Source organism: Gopherus evgoodei, chromosome 1, assembly GCF_007399415.2.
Source record: "Gopherus evgoodei ecotype Sinaloan lineage chromosome 1, rGopEvg1_v1.p, whole genome shotgun sequence".
NCBI lineage: Eukaryota > Metazoa > Chordata > Testudines > Testudinidae > Gopherus > Gopherus evgoodei.
Genome location: NC_044322.1, coordinates 167,895,064 through 167,922,658, shown reverse-complemented (window position 1 = coordinate 167,922,658; position 27,595 = coordinate 167,895,064). Strand labels below are relative to the sequence as shown.

The following is a 27,595-nucleotide window of genomic DNA, read 5'->3' as shown; positions in this document are numbered from 1 at the left end:
TTTGTAAGCGAGTGTTTCCAGACTTTCTGATGTTTACATTTGTAAACTACAACATTCCAATTTCCAGACCTTCAAACTTAAAAATAAAGTTCTCCCTGAATTTTCTGACTTTCAAAGTTTTTTAAATTAACTGCTACAGAAGTCTAAGAATGTTATTTTAAATTGAGAGATCTATTTACAATCTTAATTCTATTTAAGCAAGGTTGGTGGTTTGGGGCTGGTGTTGTCTTTATGGTTGATCAGTGCCATGTCCTCTTTACAATAAGAAGTGACAGAGAGGGGCCAACTTGTCAAATCTCTAATAATCTCTTCCTAGCTAAAGCTCAGACCCAGTATCTCACCTTCATTCTCCTCGACTTGCCAGCCACCTTTGACACTGTGCTCTTCTTGACATCTTGTTCTCTTAGCTTGCATAACTCTGTCCTTTCCTGGTTCTCCTTTCACCTCTCTAGTCACTCATTCAGCATGTCCTTTGGAGGATCCTTCTCATCTACCCTCCAGTTGTCTGTGGGAATTCCACAGGCGCTGATCTTGGTCCTTCTTTCTTCTTCCTCCAAACCTTATCTCTGGTCATTTTATTGTAAACACAAATTTAACTACCATCCCTATGCTAACTTGTAGATCTACCTCTCTACTCCAGAATTGTCTTCTTCTGTCCAAACTAAAATCTTGGCCTAGTTACGTTCACAGCATACACACAGAAAAGCCTAGTTACATTCACAGCATACACACAGAAAAGCCAAACCAAAAAAATACTGCTTACAAAACTGTAACACTGCTTTATTTCTTAGAATGCAGGTAACATATGAGAACCCAAAACCAGAGAGTGACAAAGCAGGCTGCTCCCTAAGTCAACTCAGCTGTCTGGCTGCAGACTGATTGCTGCTCCCACATCACACACTTCACTACAGAGTTCCCTAGCCTGCAAGCAGGACCAGGAACCCTTCATTCATTCCTTACACTCTTACAGTGATAGACTGCAATTTCAACACAGTCCTCAATACACCAGAGGCCTCTCTCTCAGACATCCCCTCATGGATGTCTAGCCATCAGCTCAAGCTCAACATGGCTCAGGTCAGGTGGAGCTTTGAGACTGCTGGATGTGGACGCAAGAGTGTGACTGGGGGTGCTACAGCAGCTGTTGCAGCACCTGGGCTTGGCCTGGGGAGCAGGTAGGAATCGAGGTGATTAGGCCAGGGGTGGGAGAAACTACCCTGGCCCAAATCCCCAAGACCCTTCTTCCCAACCTGGTGCCAGCTGTCTCCCTCCTTCAAATCTTCAGTAGCTCCCTTCACATGCCATGCAGAGCACCACTCTGCTCCCCCTCCTTTCCCTGGCACCCCAACTGTCCCTGTCTCCCCACATGGAGCACCCATCCTAATGTTCCCTGACACCCCAACTTCCTCCCATTCCCTCTGAGTCTCCCCGCTCCCCATGTTAGTACATTTAGGTTTCCATGTGCGTCTCCACCCCTTCCATTCAGAGCGACCTTCTGCCACTTTTAGATGGTTTTCCTAGTCCATTGCTTTGACTATGTCACACATTTCTTTGAATCCCTCCATTGGCTCCCCCTTCGCAATTGCATCAAACATAAGCTGCTTGTTGTCTTTTTCAAGGCTCTTCACAATCAATCCCCCCTATCCATCATCTCATCCATCATTATGGTGTCAAGCCTTGCCTCCACTCGCCCCATAATAACAGCCTTCACTGCTGACTTGTAACATTGTCAAACAAGCACCTTTGTGCTTTCTCCCATGCTGCCCTTCTTGCTTGGGAGGTGCTCCCCGTAAATATTCACAAAGCTATATCATTGTCCCCCTTCAAATCCCTCCTTAAAACTCTCCTTTGCCATGATGCCTACAAAAACACTGGACGATGGTTAGGTTGCTGGTGTGCTAAGACCACACCTGTTCATGCTTGGCAATACTGGGTCGTTATTTATTTGTGCTCCCTCATCTGTCTGAATCCAGCTGTTGTCTCTAATCGTATACTTAGACTGTAAACTCTATGGGGCACGGATATCTTTTTGTTCTGTTTGTACAGAGCCTAGCATAATGGGGTCATGGTTCATGATTAGAGCTCCTATGGTAAAATAATTAATAATAATTAATAATAATAACATAACAACATAATACTGTAGTTCAATCTGCATGTATTTCATGCTTTATCTGTGTAGTGTAGTGAATTTTAGTCAGAGTTCTTTGTCAACACGGTGGACACTGTAACTAAGCTGGTCAGTTCTGGAAGAAAGGATTCAGCTTGGCTTTCACATGTACCTTTTGAGTCCTAGTAAAAAGTTGCATTCAGTTACTGAGGGCTTGTCTACATCAGAAAGTTGCAGCGCTGGTGAGGGAGTTACAGCGCTGCAACTTTGAAGGTGTACACATCTGCAGGGCACCACCAGCGCTGCAACTCCCTGTTTGCAGCGCTGGCCGTACTCCCGTTTTGTCTCGGGTGTAGAGGATCCAGCGCTGGTGATCCAGCGCTGGTAATCCAATGTAGACAGTTACCAGCGCTTTTCTTGACCTCCGTGGAAGGAGGAAGCCTCTGGTAATCAAGCTGGTTTCCTTTCCCGGTTTGCTCTCTCGGTCCCGGAGCCACCCAGCAAACCGCAGGGAAGGAGACCTGCTTGCTCGGGGTTCCGGGACCGAGAGAGCAAACCGGGAACGCCGCGGTTTGCTCTCTCGGTCCCGGAGCCAGCCAGCAAACCGCAGGGAAGGAGACCTGCTTGCTCGGGGTTCCGGGACCGAGAGAGCAAACCGGGAAAGGAAACCAGCTTCGCCGCGGTTTGCTCTCTCGGTCCCGGAACCCCGAGCAAGCAGGTCTCCTTCCCTGCGGTTTGCTGGCTGGCTCCGGGACCGAGAGAGCAAACCGCGGCGTTCCCGGTTTGCTCTCTCGGTCCCGGAACCCTGAGCAAGCAGGTCTCCTTCCCTGCGGTTTGCTGGCTGGCTCCGGGACCGAGAGAGCAAACCGCGGCGTTCCCGGTTTGCTCTCTCGGTCCCGGAACCCCGAGCAAGCAGGTCTCCTTCCCTGCGGTTTGCTGGCTGGCTCCGGGACCGAGAGAGCAAACCGCGGCGTTCCCGGTTTGCTCTCTCGGTCCCGGAACCCCGAGCAAGCAGGTCTCCTTCCCTGCGGTTTGCTGGCTGGCTCCGGGACCGAGAGAGCAAACCGCGGCGTTCCCGGTTTGCTCTCTCGGTCCCGGAACCCCGAGCAAGCAGGTCTCCTTCCCTGCGGTTTGCTGGCTGGCTCCGGGACCGAGAGAGCAAACCGCGGGGAAGCTGGTTTCCTTTCCCGGTTTGCTCTCTCCTCCCGGAACCCCCCTTGAAGCCGCCCAACAGCGCTGCAGTGTGGCCACATCTAACACCACTTGCAGCGCTGGTTGCTGTAAGTGTGGCCACTCTGCAGCGCTGGCCCTATACAGCTGTACTAATACAGCTGTAACAACCAGCGCTGCAAAATTTTAGATGTAGACATGGCCTGACTTGTGTTACGCAGTAGGTCACACTAGATGATCACAATGGTTCCTTCTGATCTTAAAAATCTTTGCACCTATAAATCAATTTATGATGCTATGTTTCGGGCTTATCTTCTGAGTAGGTTTGTACAGGTTTTTAGGTTACTTTATACACAGTGTAGCCCATATAATGCTTATAACTGTATGCTTTGAGCCAACAGGAAAAGTCATTTTCCTTAAAGCCCAGTTGCTGAAGTCACATTATTACATTGGACTCTCTACTTTCATTTGTGGGAAGGGGGAGGGAGGGAGGGAAAGGAAATTTCTAGCTCTCATGTTTCAGAAAAAAACTTGAAAATATGAACCCTGATGTCTCAAAAACCAGAAGACAAATCAAAAGAACCCAACATTTATTATTTTAAAAAATCTTGATTTTTAAACATATCTCATGATTTTGAGGGCCTGACGTGAGTTTTGTATGCTTGGGTTCTGCAATACTATCCCTGTCAGGTTGGCTATGTCTCCCAGTTTAGATTTGTTTTCAAAATATACTTTTATATAACATACGACCAACAGAAATACTTCCATCATATTAAACAAAAAAGAGACATCTTATAACACAAATAAACATTCCCCTATAATGTTTGTAATAATTCAGACAACACTGCAGAGCCTGTATCAGAAGCCAAAGTGAAACAACTTGACTCTAAAGCAATGTGAAACTAACCAGTTGCCTACGTTCATTGTCCTAGCACAGAGAACTGCAGAAAAGTAAACAGAGATCACAAAGACTGGCAAGTCCATTTAATTGCTAAAGTGTTCTCTCTCTGAATAATCCCAGCTGTTATTAGTTACAGAGATAAGGACATTTTTTCTAACCTGACATTGCCCTTTGGTTGGAGTAGTTGCCTCTAGCAAAATTGGTCTCTGCACAGGATTATGTAAACAATACAGAAGCACATTTTGTCACTGAGGCACAGGCCTGCATTAGAGGTGTTATGAAGTCATACTTCCTGGGGAAGTTGAAGGAAGCAATTGGAAACTGCTACTGTCTGCATGGCCCGCCTGGGGGACAGCAGCTTTCCTGGGAATGTTATTCCGCTCCCTGCAAGTTGCATGGGCCCTTTTTGAAGACACCATAATAGAGGCCCAACTTCAATGTATACCCCAAATTAAGAAACACAGTAAAAGAACTAAAAAAGAGCCACCGTGGCTTAACAACCATGTAAAAGAAGCAGTGAGAGATAAAAAGACTTCCTTTAAAAAATGGAAGTCAAATCCTAGTGAGGCAGAAAGGAGCACAAACACTGCCAGCTTAAGTGCAAGAGTGTAATAAGAAAAGCCAAAGAGGAGTTTGAAGAAGGGCTAGCCAAAAACTCCAAAAGTAATAACAAAATGTTTTTTAAGTCCATCAGAAGCAGGAAGCCTGCTAAACAACCAGTGGGGCCCCTTGACGATCGCAATTCAAAAGGAGCGCTTAAAGACGATAGTCATTGCGGAGAAACTAAATGGATTCTTTGCTTCAGTCTTCACTGCTGAGGATGTTAGGGAGATTCCCAAACCTGAGCCGGCTTTTGTAGGTGACAAATCTGAGGAACTGTCACAGATTGAAGTGTCACTAGAGGAGGTTTTGGAAGTAATTGATAAACTCAACATTAACAAGTCACCGGGACCAGATGGCATTCACCCAAGAGTTCTGAAAGAACTCAAATGTGAAGTTGTGGAACTATTAACTAAGGTTTGTAACCTGTCCTTTAAATCGGCTTCGGTACCCAATGACTGGAAGTTAGCTAATATAATGCCAATATTTAAAAAGGGCTCTAGAGGTGATCCCGGCAATTACAGACCGGTAAATCTAACATCAGTACCGGGCAAATTAGTCGAAACAATAGTTAAGAATAAAATTGTCAGACACATAAAAAAACATAAACTGTTGAGCAATAGTCAACATGGTTTATGTAAAGGGAAATCGTGTCTTACTAATCTATTAGAGTTCTTTGAAGGGGTCAACAAACATGTGGACAAGGGGGATCCAGTGGACATAGTGTACTTAGATTTCCAGAAAGCCTTTGATAAGGTCCCTCACCAAAGGCTCTTATGTAAATTAAGCTGTCATGGGATAAAAGGGAAGGTCCTTTCATGGATTGAGAACCGGTTAAAAGACAGGGAACAAAGGGTAGGAATTAATGGTAAATTCTCAGAATGGAGAGGGGTAACTAGTGGTGTTCCCCAAGGGTCAGTCCTAGGACCAATTCTACTCAATTTATTCATAAATGATTTGGAGAAAGGGGTAAACAGTGAGGTGGCAAAGTTTGCAGATGATACTAAACTACTCAAGATAGTTAAGACCAAAGGAGATTGTGAAGAACTTCAAAAAGATCTCACAAAACTAAGTGATTGGGCAACAAAATGGCAAATGAAATTGAATGTGGATAAATGTAAAGTAATGCACATTGGAAAAAATAACCCCAACTATACATACAATATGATGGGGGCTAATTTAGCTGCAACGAGTCAGGAAAAAGATCTTAGCGTCATCGTGGATAGTTCTCTGAAGATGTCCATGCAGTGCGCAGAGGCGGTCAAAAAAGCAAACAGGATGTTAGGAATCATTAAAAAGGGGATAGAGAATAAGACTGAGAATATATTATTGCCCTTATATAAATCCATAGTACGCCCACATCTTGAATACTGTGTACAGATGTGGTCTCCTCACCTCAAAAAATATATTCTAGTACTAGAAAAGGTTCAGAAAAGGGCAACTAAAATGATTAGGTGTTTGGAGAGGGTTCCATACGAGGAAAGATTAAAGAGGCTAGGCCTCTTCAGCTTGGAAAAGAGGAGACTAAAGGGGGATATGATAGAGGTATATAAAATCATGAGTGATGTGGAGAAAGTGGATAAGGAAAAGTTATTTACTTATTCATATAATACAAGAACTAGGGGTCACCAAATGAAATTAATAGATAGCAGGTTTAAAACAAATAAAAGGACGTTCTTCTTCACACAGCGCACAGTCAACTTATGGAACTGCTTACCTGAGGAGGTTGTGAAGGCTGGGACTATAACAATGTTTAAAAGGGAACTGGATAAATTCATGGTGGCTAAGTCCATAAATGGCTATTAGCCATGAAGGGTAAAGAATGGTGTCCCTAGCCTCTGTTCATCAGAGGATGGAGATGGATGGCAGGAGAGAGATCACTTGATCATTGCCTGTTAGCTTCACTCCCTCTGGGGCACCTGGCATTGGCCACTGTCGGTTGACAGATACTGGGCTAGATGGACCTTTGGTCTGACTCGGTACAGCCGTTCTTATGTTCTTATGAGCAAGTGGATGGAAAGTGCGCAGAGCCATGCCCCCCAGGCACAAATCAGTGGAACTGAGTCAGCATGAGGGGGAGGTCTGCTGCACTTTGTAAAGGACTGCAGTGACTTATTTCCTCCTGGAGTTAAGGAGAAGCAGAGAGATAATTGTGGCTTTCTGAGTCACCATCCCTTCCCAGGGTTGCTGTGTGTAGCACCCCTTACACAAGGCGAGACATTCAGTCTCAATATAGCCCTCTAAGAGGTGAAAGGCTGTGTGTGTAGTACTCTATGTAATAATAAAAATGCACGTCTACATTGTCTACCATGTGAGTAAAACAATCCAGATACCAGTACGTCACCACTTTTCTTATCAAAGGTTAGCAGCCAGTTTCCATGACTATTTTTATCCTTTATTGTGTGCAAATATACAATCATTTTAAATGCCACTTTGAAGGCTGGAGAGCAGGATTTCTTTTTGTGTCAGTCCCTTTAACATTCTTTTCTGAAAGAAATCCACCTGCTTATATAAAATCAGAGCAGATTTTTTAAAAAAGCATTTTTAGAACTGAATAGTTGTGGTTATTGCCGAAAGGTGCTTAGATCCTGGATTAGGAATTTGCAGGATCAAAGTTGCAGTTAAGATGCCAGGGAACTCATCCAAATCACAACATCACTGATATTCTTTAGGGAATACTGGGCTGTTTTGTACACAGCACATTTGGTTCCAAGTAACTTAAAACCTAAAGGATTGAAATGATTACACTATGAGGCCAAATCTTTCATGGTGTTGAGCATCCAGGATGCATGTTGGGCCAGATACTCATTTACACTATGGCTCCTTTACACCACTCTGGTAGTGTAAAAAGTCCTTAAAGTAGCAGTAAATTACATTTAAGGCCCCTTTACAATATTAAAGTGGTGCAAAGAAGCCACAGTGTAAATGATAATTTGGCCTATCCTCAGTACAAGCCCAGCTCCTTTCAGGTGGCCTCAGCACCTTTTGGCACTGGGCCCACAGAGAAGTGTCTCGAGCAGGGAAGATACTTTATTTTTGTACAGTTTGAGTAGAGAAAAGCTCTTGTTTAACGAGAATGTTTTAAAAGAGAATGTAGAGCCTGATCCTGACAACACTTTTTCATATGAGCAGCCTCGCTGACCTCAAAAGGACAGCTCACACAGGGGAGGGGCTGCAATGATGGGGTGAAATCCTAGGCTCCCTGAAGTAAATGCCTAAGCTCCCATTGACTTCAACAGGGTCAGGATTTCACCCCGTGTCTTTGGTGCTATGGGAGATGCCGGACTGGCAGCCTGGCAGACTCATGCCCTCTGTTTACCTTACAGTAAAGACAGTGCAAACTCCCCCATGCCTCAGACTTTTTCTGGACTTACCAACTCTAGGCATGAGAGGGTAGTTGAGTCTTCATGTCCCTACAGCCCTTGGCCAGTATGCTGATTGTCAACAAAGGTGTCACTTCAGATGTTTGTCTTTAGGAATTAGATGAAGAATGCCAAATCATTTCACAGAAACCACTACACTGCCAGTGGATAGCAATCGCTTTTGCTGGCTATTAGCCTACGTTAGATCTGCTGACCTAGATGTGAAGGGTCTCATATCTCTTCTATAAGCCATCTATTCCCTTATGAAATCTATCCCTAGGGCAATTAAATATAGAGGTTTGATTTGTTTCTAGCCAGGGGTTTTCTACCATACGCTCTGATTCTGCTCTCACTGAAGTCAGTGGAGTGTTCAGTGGAAGCAAAATTGGGCTCTTAGTGAGTTCTAAGGGTGAAAAAAAGTCAAAATTAACAAGACTAGGGGAATAAAACTTCAGAAAATACCAAAGCAAAACTGTTGGCTATTTTTAATGAGTAAAGAGATGAGAAATCAGGGAAACTTGATGACTTAGAAGTTTTCAGCATATGAGAATATCTTTTTTTGAGTGTAACACTCTTTAATATTAGGAGTACTTGTGGCACCTTAGAGACTAACAAATTTATTTCAGCATAAGCTTTTGTGGGCTCCAGCTCACTTCTTCAGGTGCATATGCATATGTAGCCCACAAAAGCTTATGCTGAAATAAATTTGTTAGTCTCTAATGTGCCACAAGAACTCCTGTTCTTTTTGCGGATACAGACTAACATGGCTGCTATTCTGAAACCACTCTTTAATATTATAATTCCTGTCTTTCTAGAGGTGCAATTGTTAATCAGTAAGTTTTCTCATGTGTCTCAGGGGTGGCTGCATTTCAGTAGTACGGTGAATCCCTACATAAATATAGGTTAATATTTTCAAAAGCGCTTATGTGCCTTAGAAATCTAACTCTCATTTACAAAATTGATCAAAGCACTGAAGAGCCTAAAGCTCACTGAAAGTCAGTGGAACTCTCGTGGTCATAGTCCCTCCACCGCACCTCCCTGGGATTCGATGGGGTCCTCTACTCAGTCTCTTGTCATCCAAGTCTGGAAATGGAAACTCAGCCCTCTGGTTGGGGTCTGCTGGAGCTTGCGCCTTCCAGGGTTTAGGAGAAAAGGAACAAAGGAAAGGAAAAACAAATGAACAGGCTCAAACATCTCGCAAGCCTCCCTTCCTTAGAGGAGCCTCTGGTGAGCTGCAGTCAGCATTTTTGAAAATCAGTTAAACGGGGCTGATTTAAAAAATGTTTCAAAATCATTAATGCAAATTTTGGAAAAAATGGTCATGGAAATTAAAAACGTTGATGAAATTTGACACTAAAAAGAATTTGACTGTCTCAGAGTTGGTTGAAAAATACACCGAAAATAATAAAAAATCCCCCTCCCCAATTTTTTCCATTTCAAATTTTGATGAAAAATGACAAAATTAAACTTTGGTAAATGTTGTCCAGCTCTATCTAATATTAAAGGTATTTAGGCACCTAACTCCCATTTAAATCCTTGGGAGTTAGGCACCTAAATACCTTTGATGATCTGGACCATAGGAGCCTAATTGTAGGTTCCTAGTTTTAAAAATCTTAGAATCATTATGTTTACAATATCATTGATTCTCCGTGACCAACAATCACAGTGGAAGTTTCTCCTTAGCACTCTGACCGACAACATGTCACTGGACCAGTCGTTAACAATCATGTTGTCATGTTGCAACCACTATTATATATTTGCAATAAATCTTGTACAAAATGTGGCATGTAAGATATCTATAAAAAGGTTATGATTTTCTGGTTTTGATTATGCTATCTGTATGCATGTATCATTTTTGTATTTGAAGTTATGAATATTAGCTCTATAGCTGGATTTCAAATGTTTGCTCTTGGGGTAATACCCAGGAAGTAGTTAGCCAGCACATCTTGGAGGGACTATTCAAATTGAGTGGCCCATCAAAAGACACTTAACTCACAATGGACCATGAGAGGCGCCTATCTACACTGTCTGGAATATGGGTAATGGCTTCCTGCAAGGACTGAGCGAAATTGGGCATGAACATGTAATTTGCCAGGTGACTCCAAATACTATTTGATCTCCTGTGATTCTTCACTAGCTGGGTTGAGGTTTTTGTTTGAAACAATGGGTTTTCCTCCACATGGCAGAGAATATAATTGGCCCTGGAAACCCCTCTATTTTGCTTCTTTCTTGCCCAAACCTCTGGACTATACTAATGGGAACATTCTAACCAATGGACTGAGGTCCTTCCAATGATTTGGAAGCAACCAGAGACTTATTAATTCAGCAGTTTATTCCATAACTGCAATAAGCCTGAGCCAAGAACTTTGCAATTACTGTATGCATTTGGTAGGTTTCAGAGTGGTAGCCATGTTAGTCTGTATTAGCAAGAAGAACGAGGAGTACTTGTGGCACCTTAGAGACTAACAATTTTATTTGGGCATATACTTCCATGGGCTGCAACCCACTTCATCAGATGCATGCAATGGAAAATACAGTAGGAAGATATCTATATATATAGATATATGCATACACATATACACACAGAGAAAACATGAAAAAATGAGGGTTGCCGTACCAACTCTAACAAGAATAATCAATTAAGATGAGCTATTATCAGCAGGAGAAAAAAACTTTTGTAGTGATAATCAGGATGGCCCATTTCAAACAGTTGACAAGAAGGCGTGAGTAACAGTAGGGGAAAAATTAGCATGGGGAAATAGTTTTACCCATCCACTCCCAGTCTTTATTCAAACCTAATTTAATGGTGTCCAGTTTGCAAATTAATTCCAGTTCTGCAGTTTATTGTTGGAGTCTGTTTTTGAAGGTTTTTTTTGTTGAAGAATTGCAGCTTTTAGGTCTCTAAATTGAGTGTCCAGGAAGGCTGAATTGTTCTCCGACTGGTCTTTGAATGTTATAATTCTTGACGTCTGATTTGTGTCCATTTATTCTTTTGCATAGAGACTGTCCAGTTTGGCCAATGTACATGGCAGAGGGGCATTGCTGGCACATGATGGTATATATCACATTGGTAGATGTGCAGATGAACGAGCTCTTGATGGTGTGGCTAATGTGATTAGGTCCTATGATGGTGTCCTTTGAATAGATATGTGGACAGAGTTGGCAACGGGCTTTGTTGCAAGGATAGGTTCCTGAATTAGTGTTTTTGTTGTATCATGTGTGGTTGCTGGTGAATATTTGCTTCAGGTTGAGGGGCTGTCTGTAAGCGACGACTGGCCTATCTACCAAGATCTGTGAGAGTGAGGGATGGTCCTTCAGGATAACTTGTAGATCCTTGAGGATGCGCTGGAGTTTTTTTAGTTGGGGGCTGAAGGTGATGGCTAGTGGCGTTCTGTTACTTTCTTTGTTGAGCCTGTCTTGTAGTAGGTGACTTCTGGGTACTCTTCTGGCTCTGTCAGTCTGTTTCTTCACTTCAGCAAGTGGATATTGTAGTTTTAAGAATGCTTGATAGAGATCTTTTGTTTGTCTCTGTCTGAGGAATTGGAGCAAATGTGGTTGTATCTTAGAGCTTGACTGTAGAGAATGGATTGTGTGATGTGGCCTGGATGAAAGCTGGAGACATGTAGGTAAGTATAATGGTCAGTAGGTTTCTGGTATAGGGTGGTGTTTATGTGATCATTGCTTATTAGCACTGTATGCATTTGATTCTTTTAACCAATTTTATCTCTCACCTTTTTCTTTCTTTCTTTCTTTCTTTCTTTCTTTGTTGGTTTCTGTCTTTCTTTCTTTCTTTCTGTGTGTGTTTCTTTCTTTCTTTCTATGAATAAACCTTTAGATTTTAGATACTAAAGGATTGGCATCAGTGTGATTTTTGGGTAAGATCTAAGTTATATATTGACCTGGGTGTGTGGCTGGTCCTTTGGGATCAGAAAAACCTTTCATTTGATGAGACTGGTTGTAAAGAACCACTCATCTCTGAATCCAGTGTTTTTGGTGGTGATATAAGAACTGGAATGCCCAAGAAAACTGCTTTTATGACTTTTTGTTAGCCAGTATGGTGAAACAGAAGTTTACTTTTATGGCTGGTTTGGTATATCCTATGGGGGATTAGACACTAGTCTTGGGGTGTATCTGCCCTATTTCTCAGCAGTTCATCCTGAATTTGGCATTCTCAGTTGTGACCCACTAAGGCACGGTTACAGACGTACTCCAGTTTTTGACCGGAACCCCCAGTCAAAAAGGGACCCTGGCAGCTCCGGTCAGCACCACTGACTGGGCGTTAAAAGTCCAGAGGGCGACGCAGAGGGGCTAAGGCAGGCTCCCTGCCTGCTGTGGCTCTGCACAGCTCCTGGAAGCAGTGGCATGTCTTCCCTCTGGCTCCTACACATAGGGACAGGGGCTCCACATGCTGCCCCCACCCCAAGCACTGGCTCCGCAGCTCCCATTGTCTGGGAACCATGGCCAATGAGAGCTGCAGGGTGGTGCCTGTGGATGGGGCAGTGCACAGAGCCTCTCTGGCTGCCCCTGTGTGTAGGAGCCAGATGAGGGACATGCGGCTGCTTCCAGGAGCAGCCTGAGATAAGTGCCCCTGGAGTCTGTACCTCTGACCCCCTCCTGCACTCCTGCACCTCAAACCCCTCATCCCCAGCCCCACCTCAGAGATCATACTCCCAGCCAGAGCCCTCACACACAGTCCCCCCCACGTCCCAACCCCCTGCCCCAGCCCTGATCCCCCTCCTGCCCTCCAAAGCCCTTGCTCCCAGCCCAGAGCACCCTCCTATACCCAAATTTCTAATCCTCAGCCCCACCCCAGAGCCCACACCCCTCACTGGAGCTCTCACCGCCCCACCCCAGCACTGATCTCCCTCCTGCCTGCTGAACCGCTTGGCCTCAGCCCAGAGCACCCTCCTACACCCAAACCCCTAATTCCCAGCTCCACCCGAGTCTGCATCCCCAGCCGGAGCCCTCACTTCCTCCAGCATCCCAACCCACTTCCTCAGCCCAGATCCCCCTCCCATACTGTGAACCACCCCCCCAGCCTGGAGCCCCCTCCTGCACCTTAAACCCCTCACCCCTGACCCCACCCCAGAGCCCACACCTCCAACCGGAGCCCTCACCCCCTCCTGCATCTCAACCATTGCCTCAGCCCGGAACCCGCTCCCACATCCTGAACTCCTCATTTCTGTCCCCACCCTGGAGCCTGCACCCCCAGCCGGAGCAGTCACCTCCTCCCACACCCCAACCCCCTGAGTCAGCCCAGAGAAAATGAGTGAGTGAGGGTGGGGAGAGCAAGTGACAGAGGGAGGGTGGATGGAGTGAGAGGGGGCGGAACCTTGGAGAAGGGGTGGGGCAAGGACGAGGCCTCAGGAGGGGCAGAGGAAGGGTGTTCGGTTTTGTGCGAGTAGAAAGTTGGCAACTGTAGTTCTGACAGCAGCGTATGAATTTCTACCTCTTCCTCTGTGTTAGTTATATGCTAGCAAACACAGAACTACATGCACATCAGACTAGTATATCCCACTTTTATTAATAATGTCTGAGAGAACTTAGGTGAGATAATGTCTTTTAGTGGACCAAGTTCTAATGGTGGAAGGACCTGAAGAAGAGCTCTATGTAGCTTGAAAATGTGTACCTTTCACGAACAAGAGTTGGTCCAATAAGAGATATTGCCCATCCTTGTCTCTCTTATATATTGGGACCAACACAGGTACAACGCTGCAAACAATTAATAATGTCTAACAGTTACATAGTATCTCTCATCAGGAAGGATCCTGCACTACTTTAGACTCTGATATGCAAATTGTACAGAGAGAATCACTTTACACATCACTTGGATGAAACACAGCAACCGTTTAACAGTACAGTAAGATTACACCTCAGTTTAGGATGGGAAATAGAGAATATCTTATCCAATTGAGGCTGCAGGGGGAAATAGACTGGAAAACTAAGGAATAACACCTTGGACTTTTGAAAAAGTGCCTTGGAATCTTTAATGACCACAAGTTGCCATAACCTAGTATGAGGCCTCATCTGAAAAATGGCATCTCCAGCAGCACAGTGCCCCCTACTGGAGCATTGGTTTAGTACTGACTCAGTGGGAAGGGTGCCACTTACTGGATCACCAATAAGATTGCCTGTAGCATCTGGATATTTTTGAGGCCTGATCTTGACTAGGCTGTAAAGGCTGATGTCGTGTGGTATGACCATGCTTACAGTCCTGACTTTATGCCCTTTCCAGAAGATGAACACAGTTTTCATATTACCTAAAGAGTTTATCATTGCCTGTACTAATTATAACATAGCTAAATATTTTCTAGGTTACCTAACCAAACTTCTGCAAAATCACTCTGTGTATGCCTGTGATGGCGATCGTTTGAGCCTGCAGTGTCCTCGACATTCAACAATAAGCGTCCAATCAGCATTTTATGGGCAAGATTACCAAATGTGTAGTACACAGCAGCCTGAAACCGCGATGAAAGACCCTTTAAACTGTGTGGCGTCTACCACTTTGCAGGTATCACATATTGTAGATGGTTTTTTAAAAGCAGAATGTTTTTAGATCAGATTTCAGTTTTGTGACCCATATTCTATGAAAATGCCAAGTATTCGCAATGCTAAGTGAATTCCACAATGTTTCAACTGTATATAACACAAAATGGCAAACTTGGAAGCACTCATTAAACCAGCAGAGATCTCAGGTGAATAGGTTTTATTATTCCTGTAGGCTTGTAAAAGATTTTCAGGGTTCCTTCTACACTAACCTCCCCATTTTTCCACACTTAACCCCCCATTTTCAAGGCCCTACAGCACCCATCCTTTTAACCAAGCCGATCTGGTCAGAATGGTCTTAATCAGTCTTAAGGACCACTGACATGAGGCACTCCTTACCCCAGCAGCTGAACGTACTGAGCCAAATTAATCACCCAGAATGTCAGATAACAGGACTTGAACCTGGATCACCAGCATGGCAAAGCTGAGAAAACTCTCTGGCCACAGCAATGTACTTTATCATAAATTTGACAGGAATACTGAGGTTTACCAGTAATATCCTAAGGCCATGTCTACATCTAAAATTTTGCAGCGCTGGTTGTTACAGCTGTATTAGTACAGCTGTATAGGTCCAGCGCTGCAGAGTGGCCACACTTACAGCAACCAGCGCTGCAAGTGGTGTTAGATGTGGCCACACTGCAGCGCTGTTGGGCGGCTTCAAGGGGGGTTCGGGGAACGCGAGAGCAAACCGGGAAAGGAGACCAGCTTTGCTGCGGTTTGCTCTCGCGTTCCCCGAACCACCCTGCAAACCGCAGGGAAGGAGACCTGCTTGCTCGGGGGCTCGGGGAACGAGAGAGCAAACCGGGAAAGGAGACCAGCTTCGCCGCGGTTTGCTCTCGCGTTCCCCGAACCACCCTGCAAACCGCAGGGAAGGAGACCTGCTTGCTCGGGGGTTCGGGGAACGAGAGAGCAAACCGGGAAAGGAGACCAGCTTGATTACCAGAGGCTTCCTCAGGTATGCTGGGATACCTGCTTATTCCACGGAGGTCAAGAAAAGCGCTGGTAAGTGTCTATACTTGATTACCAGCGCTGGATCACCAGCGCTGGATCCTCTACACCCGAGACAAAACGGGAGTACGGCCAGCGCTGCAAACAGGGAGTTGCAGCGCTGGTGGTGCCCTGCAGATGTGTACACCTCCTAAGTTGCAGCGCTGTAACTCCCTCACCAGCGCTGCAACTTTCTGATGTAGACAAGCCCTAAGAGTTGCTTCACATACAGAGTAGAGTATGGCTTACACTGCAGTTCATTTCTTGTTGTCATGGGAATTTCTTTACATAAGCTGAGGAAGTCCTCCCTTCAAGTATAGTCAAGAGCTTGTTTCATCACAGTAAAGAAGGTCTAGAGTTCCTCTGTTAGGTTATGCTTCAGCAAAGCACTGTCAATGGGAACTCAATGGGATTTAAATATATGCTTAAAGTAAAGATGTGTTAAAGAGCTCTACTGAACAGGGGTGCTTTGCAGAATCAAGGCCTTAGTGCTTACAGCTGTTCCATTGCTTCATGTCAGCAGGGAATCTCCATTCCATCCATTAATAATCATATTAATAAGTGATTTAGTATAACATCCTTTTATAAAAACAGTGTTGTGACACAGAGTTTTAAAAACGTGGCTTGTCCATGCCATACTGCAACTAACATCTAAAGATATTCCATGAATGACCTTGGGGCCATGTGAAAGTACAGCTGTTCACTAAAAAAATGTGGGGCCAAATGCATCCTTGGTGTCATTTCATTGACTTCAGTGGAGTGACACTCATGATTAATTTGAGTTCTTGAGTCCTGAGGGTCTCTGTGAGGTTTCCATGAACAATTTTTCTTGAGTACACAACAAATCTCAGCTGACAACTGCTTTGTAAAATAATATAAACTTTTACAGATATTTTCCTTTTTCACCGTTCAGAACTACAGATATGAAAGTCAAGTGTCTGGCTTTGCATCCCAGAAAGCTCTGACTCTGTCAAATAGAAAAAACACATACTGTAAACGGAATTCTTGGAAAAGAACGCTGATGATCTCATTCTATCCCTCTCTGTGGAACAGAGTCTGAGATTTGCATAATCAAGCATAGTATTATCTTATAGAAAGGAGAAAGAATAGCTGGCATTTTATATAGTAGCCTCCTAGTGAAAGGAAAAGGCAAAGTTAGATCTGTCCCAGTAGGTTAATAACCTTACTAATAATGCTATCGAATTATGATACCATAAGGAGCTGGATGTTTTTGCACAGCTGAGTCAATGCAAAATGTGAGGACTCTTTGTATAAAGAGATACCACTATAAAGAGATTTACAGCTGATGATTCAGCTCAGGTGTAAATGGATGCAATGTTCATTGAACTCAATGGGAGTCACTTATGCCTACTTGTTCAAGAGCTAAATTTCTCCTGATTTTAACTGACTCTTTCCTAAACAAGTCCAATGAAGGTTTGCCAGGTTGGTAGTGATTATTGATTTGACTTGAAACATTTTAAAAGAAGAATTGAGTGACCAAACTAAGTTCTCAGTCCTTTTGCTTCCCTTTTAAACAATTTAATAGGAATGTAATACTCATGAAAAGTGTTGGATTTAAGCCCTTTTTCACCACAGAAAGGAACAAAAGGGGCCAGGACTTTATAGGATCATTGTGATGTGCTGTCAATGTGCATCATTTCTGTTCTGGAGGGACTGTGTCATAAGAACATAAGAACGGCTGTACTGGATCAGACCAAAGGTCCATCTAGCCCAGTATCTGTCTACCGATTAGCGCAATTGTTGTGATTTGAACATCTGGTTTAAATTCATCTCTGGGATAAATACACTGAAGTTGGTAGAGCTATGCCAGGGATGAATTTAGCGCCTTCTGACTAGAAACTAGACAGTAATGGCCAACACATTTTACATTGGCACCTACAGCTATCAGAGAATAATGCTTTTCAGTCACTACTGTCTGGATTAAGATTGATGACGTAAGGAGAATATACCAAATATCACAATTTGCTGTGTTATTAAGCATAAGAAAGCATGAAGATAATACAGATGACTGAGAAATAATGTTTAAAAATCCCTGTCTAAATTGGGTTTTTTACCCTGTTTTGAAAACTGAGTTTTAAGAATATAAAAATGGTCAAACTGGGTCAGACCAAAGGTCCATCTAGCCCAGTATCCTGTCTTCTGACAGTGGCCAGTGCCAGGTACCACAGAGGGAATGAACAGAACAGGTAATAATCAAGCGATTCATCCCCTGTTGCACACTCCCAACTTCTGGCAAACAGAGAGTAGGGACACCATCCCTGCCCATCCTGGCTAGCCATTGATAGACCTATCCTCCATGAATTTATCTAGTTCTTTTTTGAACCCTATTAGAGTCTTGGCCTTCACAACATCCTCTGGCAGAGTTCCACAGGTTGACTGTGTGTTGTGTGAAGAAATACTTCCTTTTGTTTGTTTTAAACAAACTGCCTATTAAACTTGGTTTAAACACAGTTACACCCAAACTGTTTTCAGACATGATTCAGCGTGGCAGAATTGTATTATTAAAAATGGATTCAAAACCATCTTTGGCTGTGTTTACACTATCCTTTTTTCCTTAAGATTTCCCACCATCACTTCCACTGATACAGCTCCAACTCCAGCAGCAGTAGCAAAGTGTAAATGCTACTGTAAACAGCTTCTGGCCTGTCGACCACCATGTCACCCTGCTCAGAGCAGGTCCAGTTGGCAACATGGTTATAACATTGTAAGCCTTTCTACTCTACTCCTCTCACCCTTACAATTACTGATTACTTGCTGGAGCAGCACAAAAGGAATAGCAAGATATTATTAAAAAAACAAATCGATGTAGATAAAGGTCTGAGTTTTTTAAAAATAGTTTTAAAGTAGCTTGGTCACATCTATACTGGCTAAACAAATCATGTCTGAAATGGATTTAGGTCCCGATTGAGGAAGATATTTCAACATGTGCCCAACTCTAAGGACACAGTAGTCCCTATTGAGTCTATTCATGTGCTTAAAGTTCATCGTGTGCTTAAGTACTTTGCTGCATCAAGTCCTTAGTTTCAACTGTGTTTCAAATGAACTCACCCAGGATTTTCAGCCACCAATCAAAGCCCAGTATGGACATGGTCTTATTCCTGTAATATATCTTTTTTTAAAAAAATGCATCTATGACAAAAACTCAGTACCACTGAATAATTTCTTTCATGTATAGAGCAAAATACAGCTAAGAGTTTTGGTTGCTGTATAGCTTCATATCTTGTTTTCAAGACTATCCTTTTTGCCCGTTGTTCTAGAAAGTACTGGATGAATGCCAGAACCAGAGAGCCTGCCAACTCCTTGTCAATAGTCGGGTTTTTGGACCTGATCTATGTCCAGGAACCACTAAATACCTCCTTGTCTCCTTTAAATGCAAACCTAGTAAGTAATTTCTACAACAGGCGAGTTCATTTTTGTGTTTCATTTGTTTTGGTTATAATGCCAGTGCAGAAAGCTTTGCATAAATCTACATGAAGTTTTCAGATTTTAAGATTAATAGCGAATTGTATTTTTATTTTATCTTAGCTTTCCATCTTGTCTGCAATATTCACATGCTTGCTACCAATGTAACTGCTAGTACAGTTTGTCAGAATCTAAGACATAAAGTTAAAAAAAAAAGCTGGAAAAGCTCATACTTTAGAGAGGAATATTATGACATTTTTCACAAAAAGTAGTTTGGATTAAAAGCCTACAAATGTCAAAAGGCTAGATACCATGGTGATGAGTGTGGGAAAAAACGCCTAAATAGCTGGAACAAAACCTCAGAATCTTTTGAAGTTCAGCCATAACCAGTTTTTGTGCATAACAGAGATTTGTTTTCAGTGGACATGTAAGAATAAATATACACAGTAAACTATTTATATTTCAGTAGAACCTCAAATATCATGAAAGAATAAATAGTCATGATAAACTATTTATATTTCAGTAGAACCTCAGATGCAGGTAGGTTCTTACAACAAATGTAAAGGGACAGTCATTGCCTCAATGGGCACTCATTGTACAAAACACAAGGGAAAAATAGGAAGGGTGGAGAACAGGGAAACAACAATCAAGAGTTTGGATTTTTTTTTTTTAAGTTTTATCTTATTAAATATGAGAGTGAATTCCAACTTCCCAGCACCTAGCTATTATTTGCTGCCTAATTTTTTGTATAGTGGAAATCGGTCTTCAAGAAGGTATTTGCATTTTCTGAGAGTAGTGACTTTGCCATGCAGAGAAGATATTCCATGTATAGAGGGAGTATCATCAAAGCACAAGGGGGATTGTGGAAGGAGCAAGGAAACAGAGCATCAAGACTGGCAATAAGGAACAGGAGAGGGGAGGAGGGGGTGACACAAGATACAAATAGGTGGAGAGAGACTGAATTGTGTAGGACCTCAAAGTTAAGGACAGGAAGCTCAGATAAGGAATCACTAACTTTGAAATAGCACCAACACACTGACTCCCATCACTGATATTAATAGGTGAACCTGTCTTCAGAAAAATAAATATGTGCCTGCATACTTACTTTCTAGGATTTCTATCTGTTATATTTGTATATATCCTGGATTTTATATTTAGGTCTATGTCATTAAAAAGCTTTTTCATGTTATGGATCTCAGTGGATTGGGATTTTCTTTGTTTTTTTAAAGTCACTTGATATTTTTCATCTACTGTAGCGCAGATATTTCATATGTATGATTGACTTTGTGATTTCACTTTTACAAAAGCTACCCAAAGTATATTTAATGGAGTTTCCTGTCTGCATAATTACTTTAAGTAATAGGTTTTAAGGTGAGTGCGAACAATCTATCTCAACATATGATTTATATTTCTCAGTATGATATTAACATTCTTAGTTAGGCCTGATTTTGGAAAACATCTCTATATTCAGGAAAGCTCTTGTGCATATGCATAACATCGAGCCCCTTGCTCTAGACAGGGATAAATAACCTCCATCTAGCCCAGGTCAACTGACTCAGGCACTGGGGCTGCAAAATTGCTGTGAAGCTGTTTGGGCTCAGATTGGAACCCAAGCTCTGGGACACTGCAAGGGTGGAAGGTCCTGGACTTCGGACTCCAGTTCAAGCCTGAATCCGAATGTCTACACAGCACTCTTTAGCCTCGCAGCCCAAGTCAGCTGACCTGGGCCAACTGCAGCTATGCCAGGAGTCTTTTATCCCTGTGTAGATGTATCCATTGTCTTAAAGCATGTGCTTAAGTACTTTTCCAAATTCTTAGATTTCAGCTTCATGTAGTTTTTAGGCTCATTAGGAATGCTATTTTTTCTTTATTAGTATGGTATAGCAACAAAAGTCTTCATTATATTCTTATCCTAGGCAACTGGTTTGGCTTGTCCTGTAGTATAACAGCTTCTGGTTTCTTTATAATTTGTATTGTGGTAGCCTCTAGGAACCCCACTCATGGACCAGAATCCCATTGTGCTAGGTGCTGTACAAACCCAGCACATAGTTTTAGGCTGTTAGCTTCCCAGATCAGAACATTTTTTGTTTGCTTCACACAACTTTCCTGTTGTGCAGCAACATTTGCACGTCTATACAATTAATAATCAGCGAGTCAATACAGAGAATGTTTAAAAGTAACTACTTTCTGTCTGCTCTTGTGTGGGGAACTGGATTATTCCCAAGGAAATCAAAGCTATGTCTCTTGTCTTTCAGATGAAACGTTTAAGTTTGTTTTATGAATAGATATAAAGGTTTCCTCTCTCCAGTCTGATCTTAGTACTTCTTATCAACATCCCCAATAACAATAGGGTTTTCCTTCACCCCTTTTCAGCTGCGTAACCCTCTTTTCCTGTTTTCATGACCCATTTTGAAAGATGTTCAACAGAATGGGCTAACCTCTTCTCTCAGTCAGACCTGTGCAAACCCTTTGCCTTCACTGGAGTTAAATGGCTGTGGCCATTTATACCACAGTGCCTAGAATTCTTTGGTGCTCACTTCAGCTGCATGCGGTGGCACCAAGTGATACAAACCATTTGTATTACTAATGCGTGGGCTGAGCCACTCAGCAATGAAGCAGTGGAGAATGTGGTCATGTCCTTTGGAGAAGCAAAGAGAGATTAGATTTATTATGAGTATTTTTATAGCCAGCCATAGAGGATGAACCAGTGGGAGAGAAGACTTGGAAAATTATTTTTTAATTAATTTAAAATGAGGGAACAATCTTGGAGAAGTTAACTTTCCCCTCTGCTATTTGGTTGAGTTCCTCCTTGTAGGTATGCCACATTTCATTAATTAACCATTAACAGTCCACCTCGTAATATAGCATTGTTTTTGGTTTCTATTTTAGCTGAACATAAAACCAAATCAGCGTGTGAAAACGAAGAACTGAAACTCCACTGTAAAGAGTCAAAGTTTCTTAACATCTATTCTGCCACATATGGCAGATCAGCACATGAGAAGGACATCTGCTCTACAGAAGTGAGCCATGCCCCTCAGTTTGGTAAGTTTTAGTGTGTTTATACAGTCTTCTTAAAAAAAATGTGGAAATTTAGAAAACAGATAGAAAAGTTGATATGCAAGATCCACTGTTCTTTGGAATAGCATCTGATCAGCTGTTAATGAGAACTAGTGTTTTTAAAACACACAGTGTCCAAGCTGAAGAACAAAAATGAGATCAGAAGTGTAGCTGAGATTTAACACTTGCAGTCTAGAAAGTGGTCCAGCAATAGTATTAAAAGTTCTGCTCCTGATGTCTGTTGTGACTCTAATTAACTTGTAGTAAATATCCCTGTTTGCTTTCCCTTTCCCCCTAACCTCTGTCTGCTTCTGACAATAGTTAGGCAGCCAATCTGCTGTGACAGCTGCTTATAATGCTTGTCTTATCCTTGCCTTGTGCTCCCTGTCTGTCTGTACTCACTGCTGGCTCTTGTCTTATACTTGGATTGTAATGTCTTTTGGGCATGGTCCATCTTATTGTTCAGTGTTTGTATAGCTCCTAGCAAAACTGAGTCCGGGTCCATAGTAGGGGCTTATAGATGCTACTGTCATACAAATAAATAATAATATTTGTCCTTAGACTGTGAAATTCTTTCAGGTAGGGACTATACCCTTTTCAAATGTATAGAAAGAAGGCAAGCTGTGGGTGCTACTATAATTAATAAATAATAACCAGTCAATAACAAATTCATAAACTTAGCAGATGCATGGCAGGAAATAGACCATTTAAAGTATATTTACTGCAGCTGCCTTTATGTTAGATAACCTTAAACTGTAGCTATGTGAGTGCTTAAGCCTAGTACAAATCACTGAATAAATGAAAGATATTCAGTGGATGACATTCAAGATGTTTGGAGAGAATTTCACTCTGAGGACTAGCACAAGATCTGTGCACCAGTCGAGTCCCACTGACGCCCTGTATTGAGGGGTTCAGTGGGATTTAACTGATGCATAGAATTTGAGCTGACCCTCTACACAGAGGTGTATTTCCATCCACTGGTGAGAAATACTTACACCATTAAGAGGGGATCAATAATTATTCTACAAAACCATTTGTCTGCAAGCCAATATTTCTATTTAGCTTTATATATACTATTAAAAAGTGTATTAGCTGAAAATTATATACAAAAACTCAGTAAAAAGATCAATACCAAAAAAGCAGATAAAAGCTTATGATTATTTTTATGCAAATGGTTCAGATCCTCTGATGGTACTACAAATCGGCAGTGCATGCAAGGTCATACTGTGTGGAGGATGCCATTTTGCTCTGGGATTCTGGGAGGAAATAAAATAGTGTCATTGTCATAAACAGATAGCTAAGGGTTAACGTCTCTTTCACCTGGAAAGAAGTAATCTGAAACACCTGACCAGAGGACCAATCAGGAAACAAGACTTTTTCAAATCTGGGTGGAGGGAACTTTGTGTGTGAGTCTTTTGTTCTTTGGTCTTCTGCCTGTACTCTCTCGGCTATGAGGAGTGATTTTTTCTATTTCCTGCTTTCTAATCTTCTGTTTCCAAGTTGTGAGTACAAAGATGGTTTGTTGTTTTGTATTTACATGTCTGTAGTTGCTGGAGTGCTTTGAATTGTATTCTTTTTGAATAAGGCTGTTTATTCAATATTCTTTTAAGCAAATGACCCTGTATTTGTCACTTTAATACAGAGAGACCATTTTTATGTATTTTTCTTTCTTTTTTATATAAAGCTTTCTTTTAAGACCTGTTGGAGTTTTTCTTTAGTGGGGAACTCCAGGGAATTGAGTCTGTGCTCACCAGGGAATTGGTGGGAGGAAGAAGTCAGGGGGAAATCTGTGTGTGTTAGATTTACTAGCCTGACTTTGCATTCCCTCTGGGTGAAGAAGGAAGTGCTTGTGTTTCCAGGACTGAAAATAGAGAGAGTGGACTCCCTCTGTTTAGATTCACGGAGTTTGCTTCTGTGTATCTCTCCAGGAACACCTGGAGGGGGGAAGGGAAAAGGTTTATTTCCCTTTGTTGTGAGACTCAAGGGATTTGGGTCTTGGGGTCCCCAGGGAAGGTTTTTGGGGGGACCAGAGTGCCCCAAAACACTCTAATTTTTTGGGTGGTGGCAGTTTTACCAGGTCCAAGCTGGTAACTAAGCTTGGAGGTTTTCATGCTAACCCCCATATTTTGGATGCTAAGGTCCAAATCTGGGACTAGGTTTAGGATAGTCATGCCAACAAAAAGTCTGGGAACCCCTGGTCTACATGCAAACTTGCACCAATGTAATGAAATTGATTTCCTAAAACTGATTTTGTTCTGTCAGTGCACAGCTATGTGTAACTACACTAATGGCAGAACAAAAAAGGCTACAGTCAATTTAGCTAAAGTCAATAACAAAATGATTTTGGCTCAATTAATTTTTGCTGTTTTTGTTAGAAAATAAGAGTGCCTGCAGATTGACTTGCATCACAATAATTAGATTAGTTTTAATTCACACCTGTTATCTCTGTGCGACTTTGTGTGCAGATCAGCCCTAAGACCTTTGAATCCTACAATCACTTTCTTTGCCTCACAGTGCAGACATGAGAATGTTTTAGTTTACATCAGGGAAGAAATTAGCTGAGGTGAAATGCTGCCCCCCCCCAAAGTCAATGGCAAAACTTCAGTTGATTCCAATGGAGCCAGGATTTCACCACCGTTCAGTCATTCAGTACTGGGTCAAATTGCCGGTGGTGTTGGGTACTGAATTAATTAGAATCTTTTCTAGGTTTTGGTGACCTTGTATCCCATTGAATAGAGTTGATAAGTAACTCATTACAAGAAGCAGCTTAGAACGGACACTATTATAGAACTATTCTAAATTCTCCCTAAAGTTGTAAAGCCGATTGATTGATTTTCAGAGGCTTGATTCAAATGGGGCCCAGATAAAGTACATAACACTTTAAGAATTAAAAACAGATGCAAAAAATGTATTATCTCATACATAAATACAAACTAAGAATCCTCTAAGCCATGCTGAATGTTCTGTTATTGTTTAGTTTCCCCAGCCTGGAAGGATGAACATGAGATCTAAAGCTGTTCTTGTTCCAAAGTTTGAGATGTTATTGCCCTGTTCTTTGAGTTGCTGAGCCCCTTTATTGATTCTGCACTGTCACGTCTGCTTCTTGGAATGAGCTCCCCTGAGAGCCAGCTCCAAAGGCACTACTTGAGCAGGAGTGGCGGGTGGTCAGGACCTCTGAGGATTTGGCCCCAGCTGAGTTGATGGGAATGCTCCAAGTCGTGCTTATCAGTCCAGTTTAGCTTCTTGTGCCTTTAACAAGGGAACGTAGGATTGCCATAGGTCAGACCAGTGGTCCTTGAAGGTCATGGTCCCACTGATTTCAAGAGGAGCAGAGTTAAGCTAGCACTGAGTGCTTTTGAAAATCCTACCCTTCATGTGTTCCAAGAGTAGAGTCGGTTCAGATATGAGGGAGGAAAGCAGTGCTTAATTTGTAATGAAAGAGGTGCCTGGGCTCAAGCAATTTTTTTTATATTCATAACTGATGCAGCAAGCCCAGAAGTGCCAGGGCTACGAACTGCCAAGCCTCGAGGTGCCACACAAATTAGTCACTGGAGGAAAGGGCACAAACTCCAGTAATATTTGAATGTTGTATCAGAAAAAAAAAAAGATTTTCATTTCAAGCAGGACTATTCAAACTCTATATTGACGGCAGTATTTAACTTAGATACCCAGGGACCATGGTGGATGCATGGTATAAAACCTAGACAGATATTTTGATTTAGAAGTGTGTGTGAATGTCTATATCTTCAGATGAAGACGTGATTATCTCTCTTGTATCTGCATACATATCAAAGCATGTGAATTGACAGAAGAAAGTTAAATCCTATTTTGTGAAGGGGTGGGGAGTAAGAGTGCATGAATGACCTGCTCCCATTGAAATAAGAGTCCTGCCCTGGATCGTGGGTGGAGCAATATCAGGCCTTCATTTTTTTTTTTTTTTTTTTTTTTAGAAAAAATGACAAGTCAAAAGATATATAAGACAACAATTACTTAGAACTTGTGGGCCCAATCCTGCATTCCTTGCAGCCCCAACATTTCCACTGATTTCAACAGGAGCTTTGGGGATACAAGTAGGGTGAGCAGATGTCCCGATTTTATAGGGACAGTCCCAATTTTGGGATCTTTTTCTTATATAGGCTCCTATTACACCCCACCCCCGTCTCGATTTTTCACATTTGCTGTCTGGTCACCCTAGGTGCAAGGAACATAGAAGTAGGCGCTATATATGATGCCCATAACAATGGGGAGGAAGGATGGTCTAGTGGGGTAAGACACAGGGAAATGAGAGATGTGTGTTCAGTCCCTGTCTCAGGTATTGTGTGTGACCGTGGGCAAATCACTTAATCTAACCTGTTCCTCAGTTCCCCACCTGCAAAATTAAGCTAATACTTCCCTATATTATAGGGGTGTTCTGACAAGACAATCCATCTGTGACTGTGAGGAGGTAACATGACATCATTATCCAGATAGAAAAGAAATGTATGTGCAAATGTGTTTTAATTATCTTTAACATGTTTCTACATTGTATGGCAAATATATATTGAAAGTGACTTCCTTTTTGCACTAAGATTATCAAAAGTATCATAATAGAAATGAGAACTTGTTGAGCTCAATTTAGTGAGGCACAATTTTGCTTAAAAATTCATGGTGCCAGATATTTTTAAGATATTCTAATCGGGCTCAGACAATCCAGACATTTGTAGCAGTTTCTTTCTGTATACAGCATTGTCTTTTCTAACACGTTCTGTTCTTTCTTTTTTTAAAATTCCTAGTAACATGTGAATGGGAACAAGATGTAATAGAGAAAATTTATTAGCCAAAGGAAAATAAAGCATTGTGCCAAAACATAGGTTACCATAGAGAGTGCAAGGAAGCTTCAGGTCAACAAACACTCCTAAATTCATAAATTACTCTTATTAACACATGAAAGTACTTGAAAGAAGGGTTGGTGCATAATAGATAGCCCCTAGCTGAAATGTTCAAGGTAAGATACTAATATGTACTTCTACACAGATTACATCTATTCTCCTTTATTAATCATACATATACATTTCCTGAAGCACCAACAACCTAATTATGACCTTGGATATGTGTGCTCAGTTCCCACTGAGGTAAGTGGGAGTTGTGTGAATGTTGCTAAGGGAAGAACTTGTCCCTAAATCGTTTATTCATTAATAATCGTCAAAAAGCTTGTGGCTTACATAGTAAGGGGTATGTTGTCCTCTTAGTGTGAGGGATTTCCACATGTAGCCCTCTGTGCAGCGAGAGGAGAACACGCCCTAAAGAAGTAAAAGTACAAATCACTGCAGGCAGCTCAAGGAATACACATACATCGTTGTAATTATACCCATTATTAACTATACACTTTTAATTTCCAGAAATCATGAACAGTTTAATGCAACCAGAATCTAGGAAATTGCTAGGCATTTAAATACCAGCAATTCA

At 42.1% G+C, this 27,595-nt stretch overlaps 1 protein-coding gene across 2 annotated transcripts in view; it reads left to right on the top strand.

The window, feature by feature from the left end:
* EVA1C (eva-1 homolog C) overlaps nt 1-27,595 on the top strand; it is a 71,019-nt gene that overhangs the window by 15,331 nt on the left and 28,093 nt on the right. The window contains exons 2-4 of one of the 2 annotated variants that reach the window (XM_030579200.1): nt 14,452-14,648; nt 18,949-19,072; nt 21,983-22,135. In XM_030579200.1, coding sequence (XP_030435060.1) covers nt 14,452-14,648; nt 18,949-19,072; nt 21,983-22,135 — 474 coding nt within the window. The remainder of the gene's footprint in view (nt 1-14,451; nt 14,649-18,948; nt 19,073-21,982; nt 22,136-27,595) is intronic. The other variant, XM_030579207.1, reaches the window with a different exon arrangement.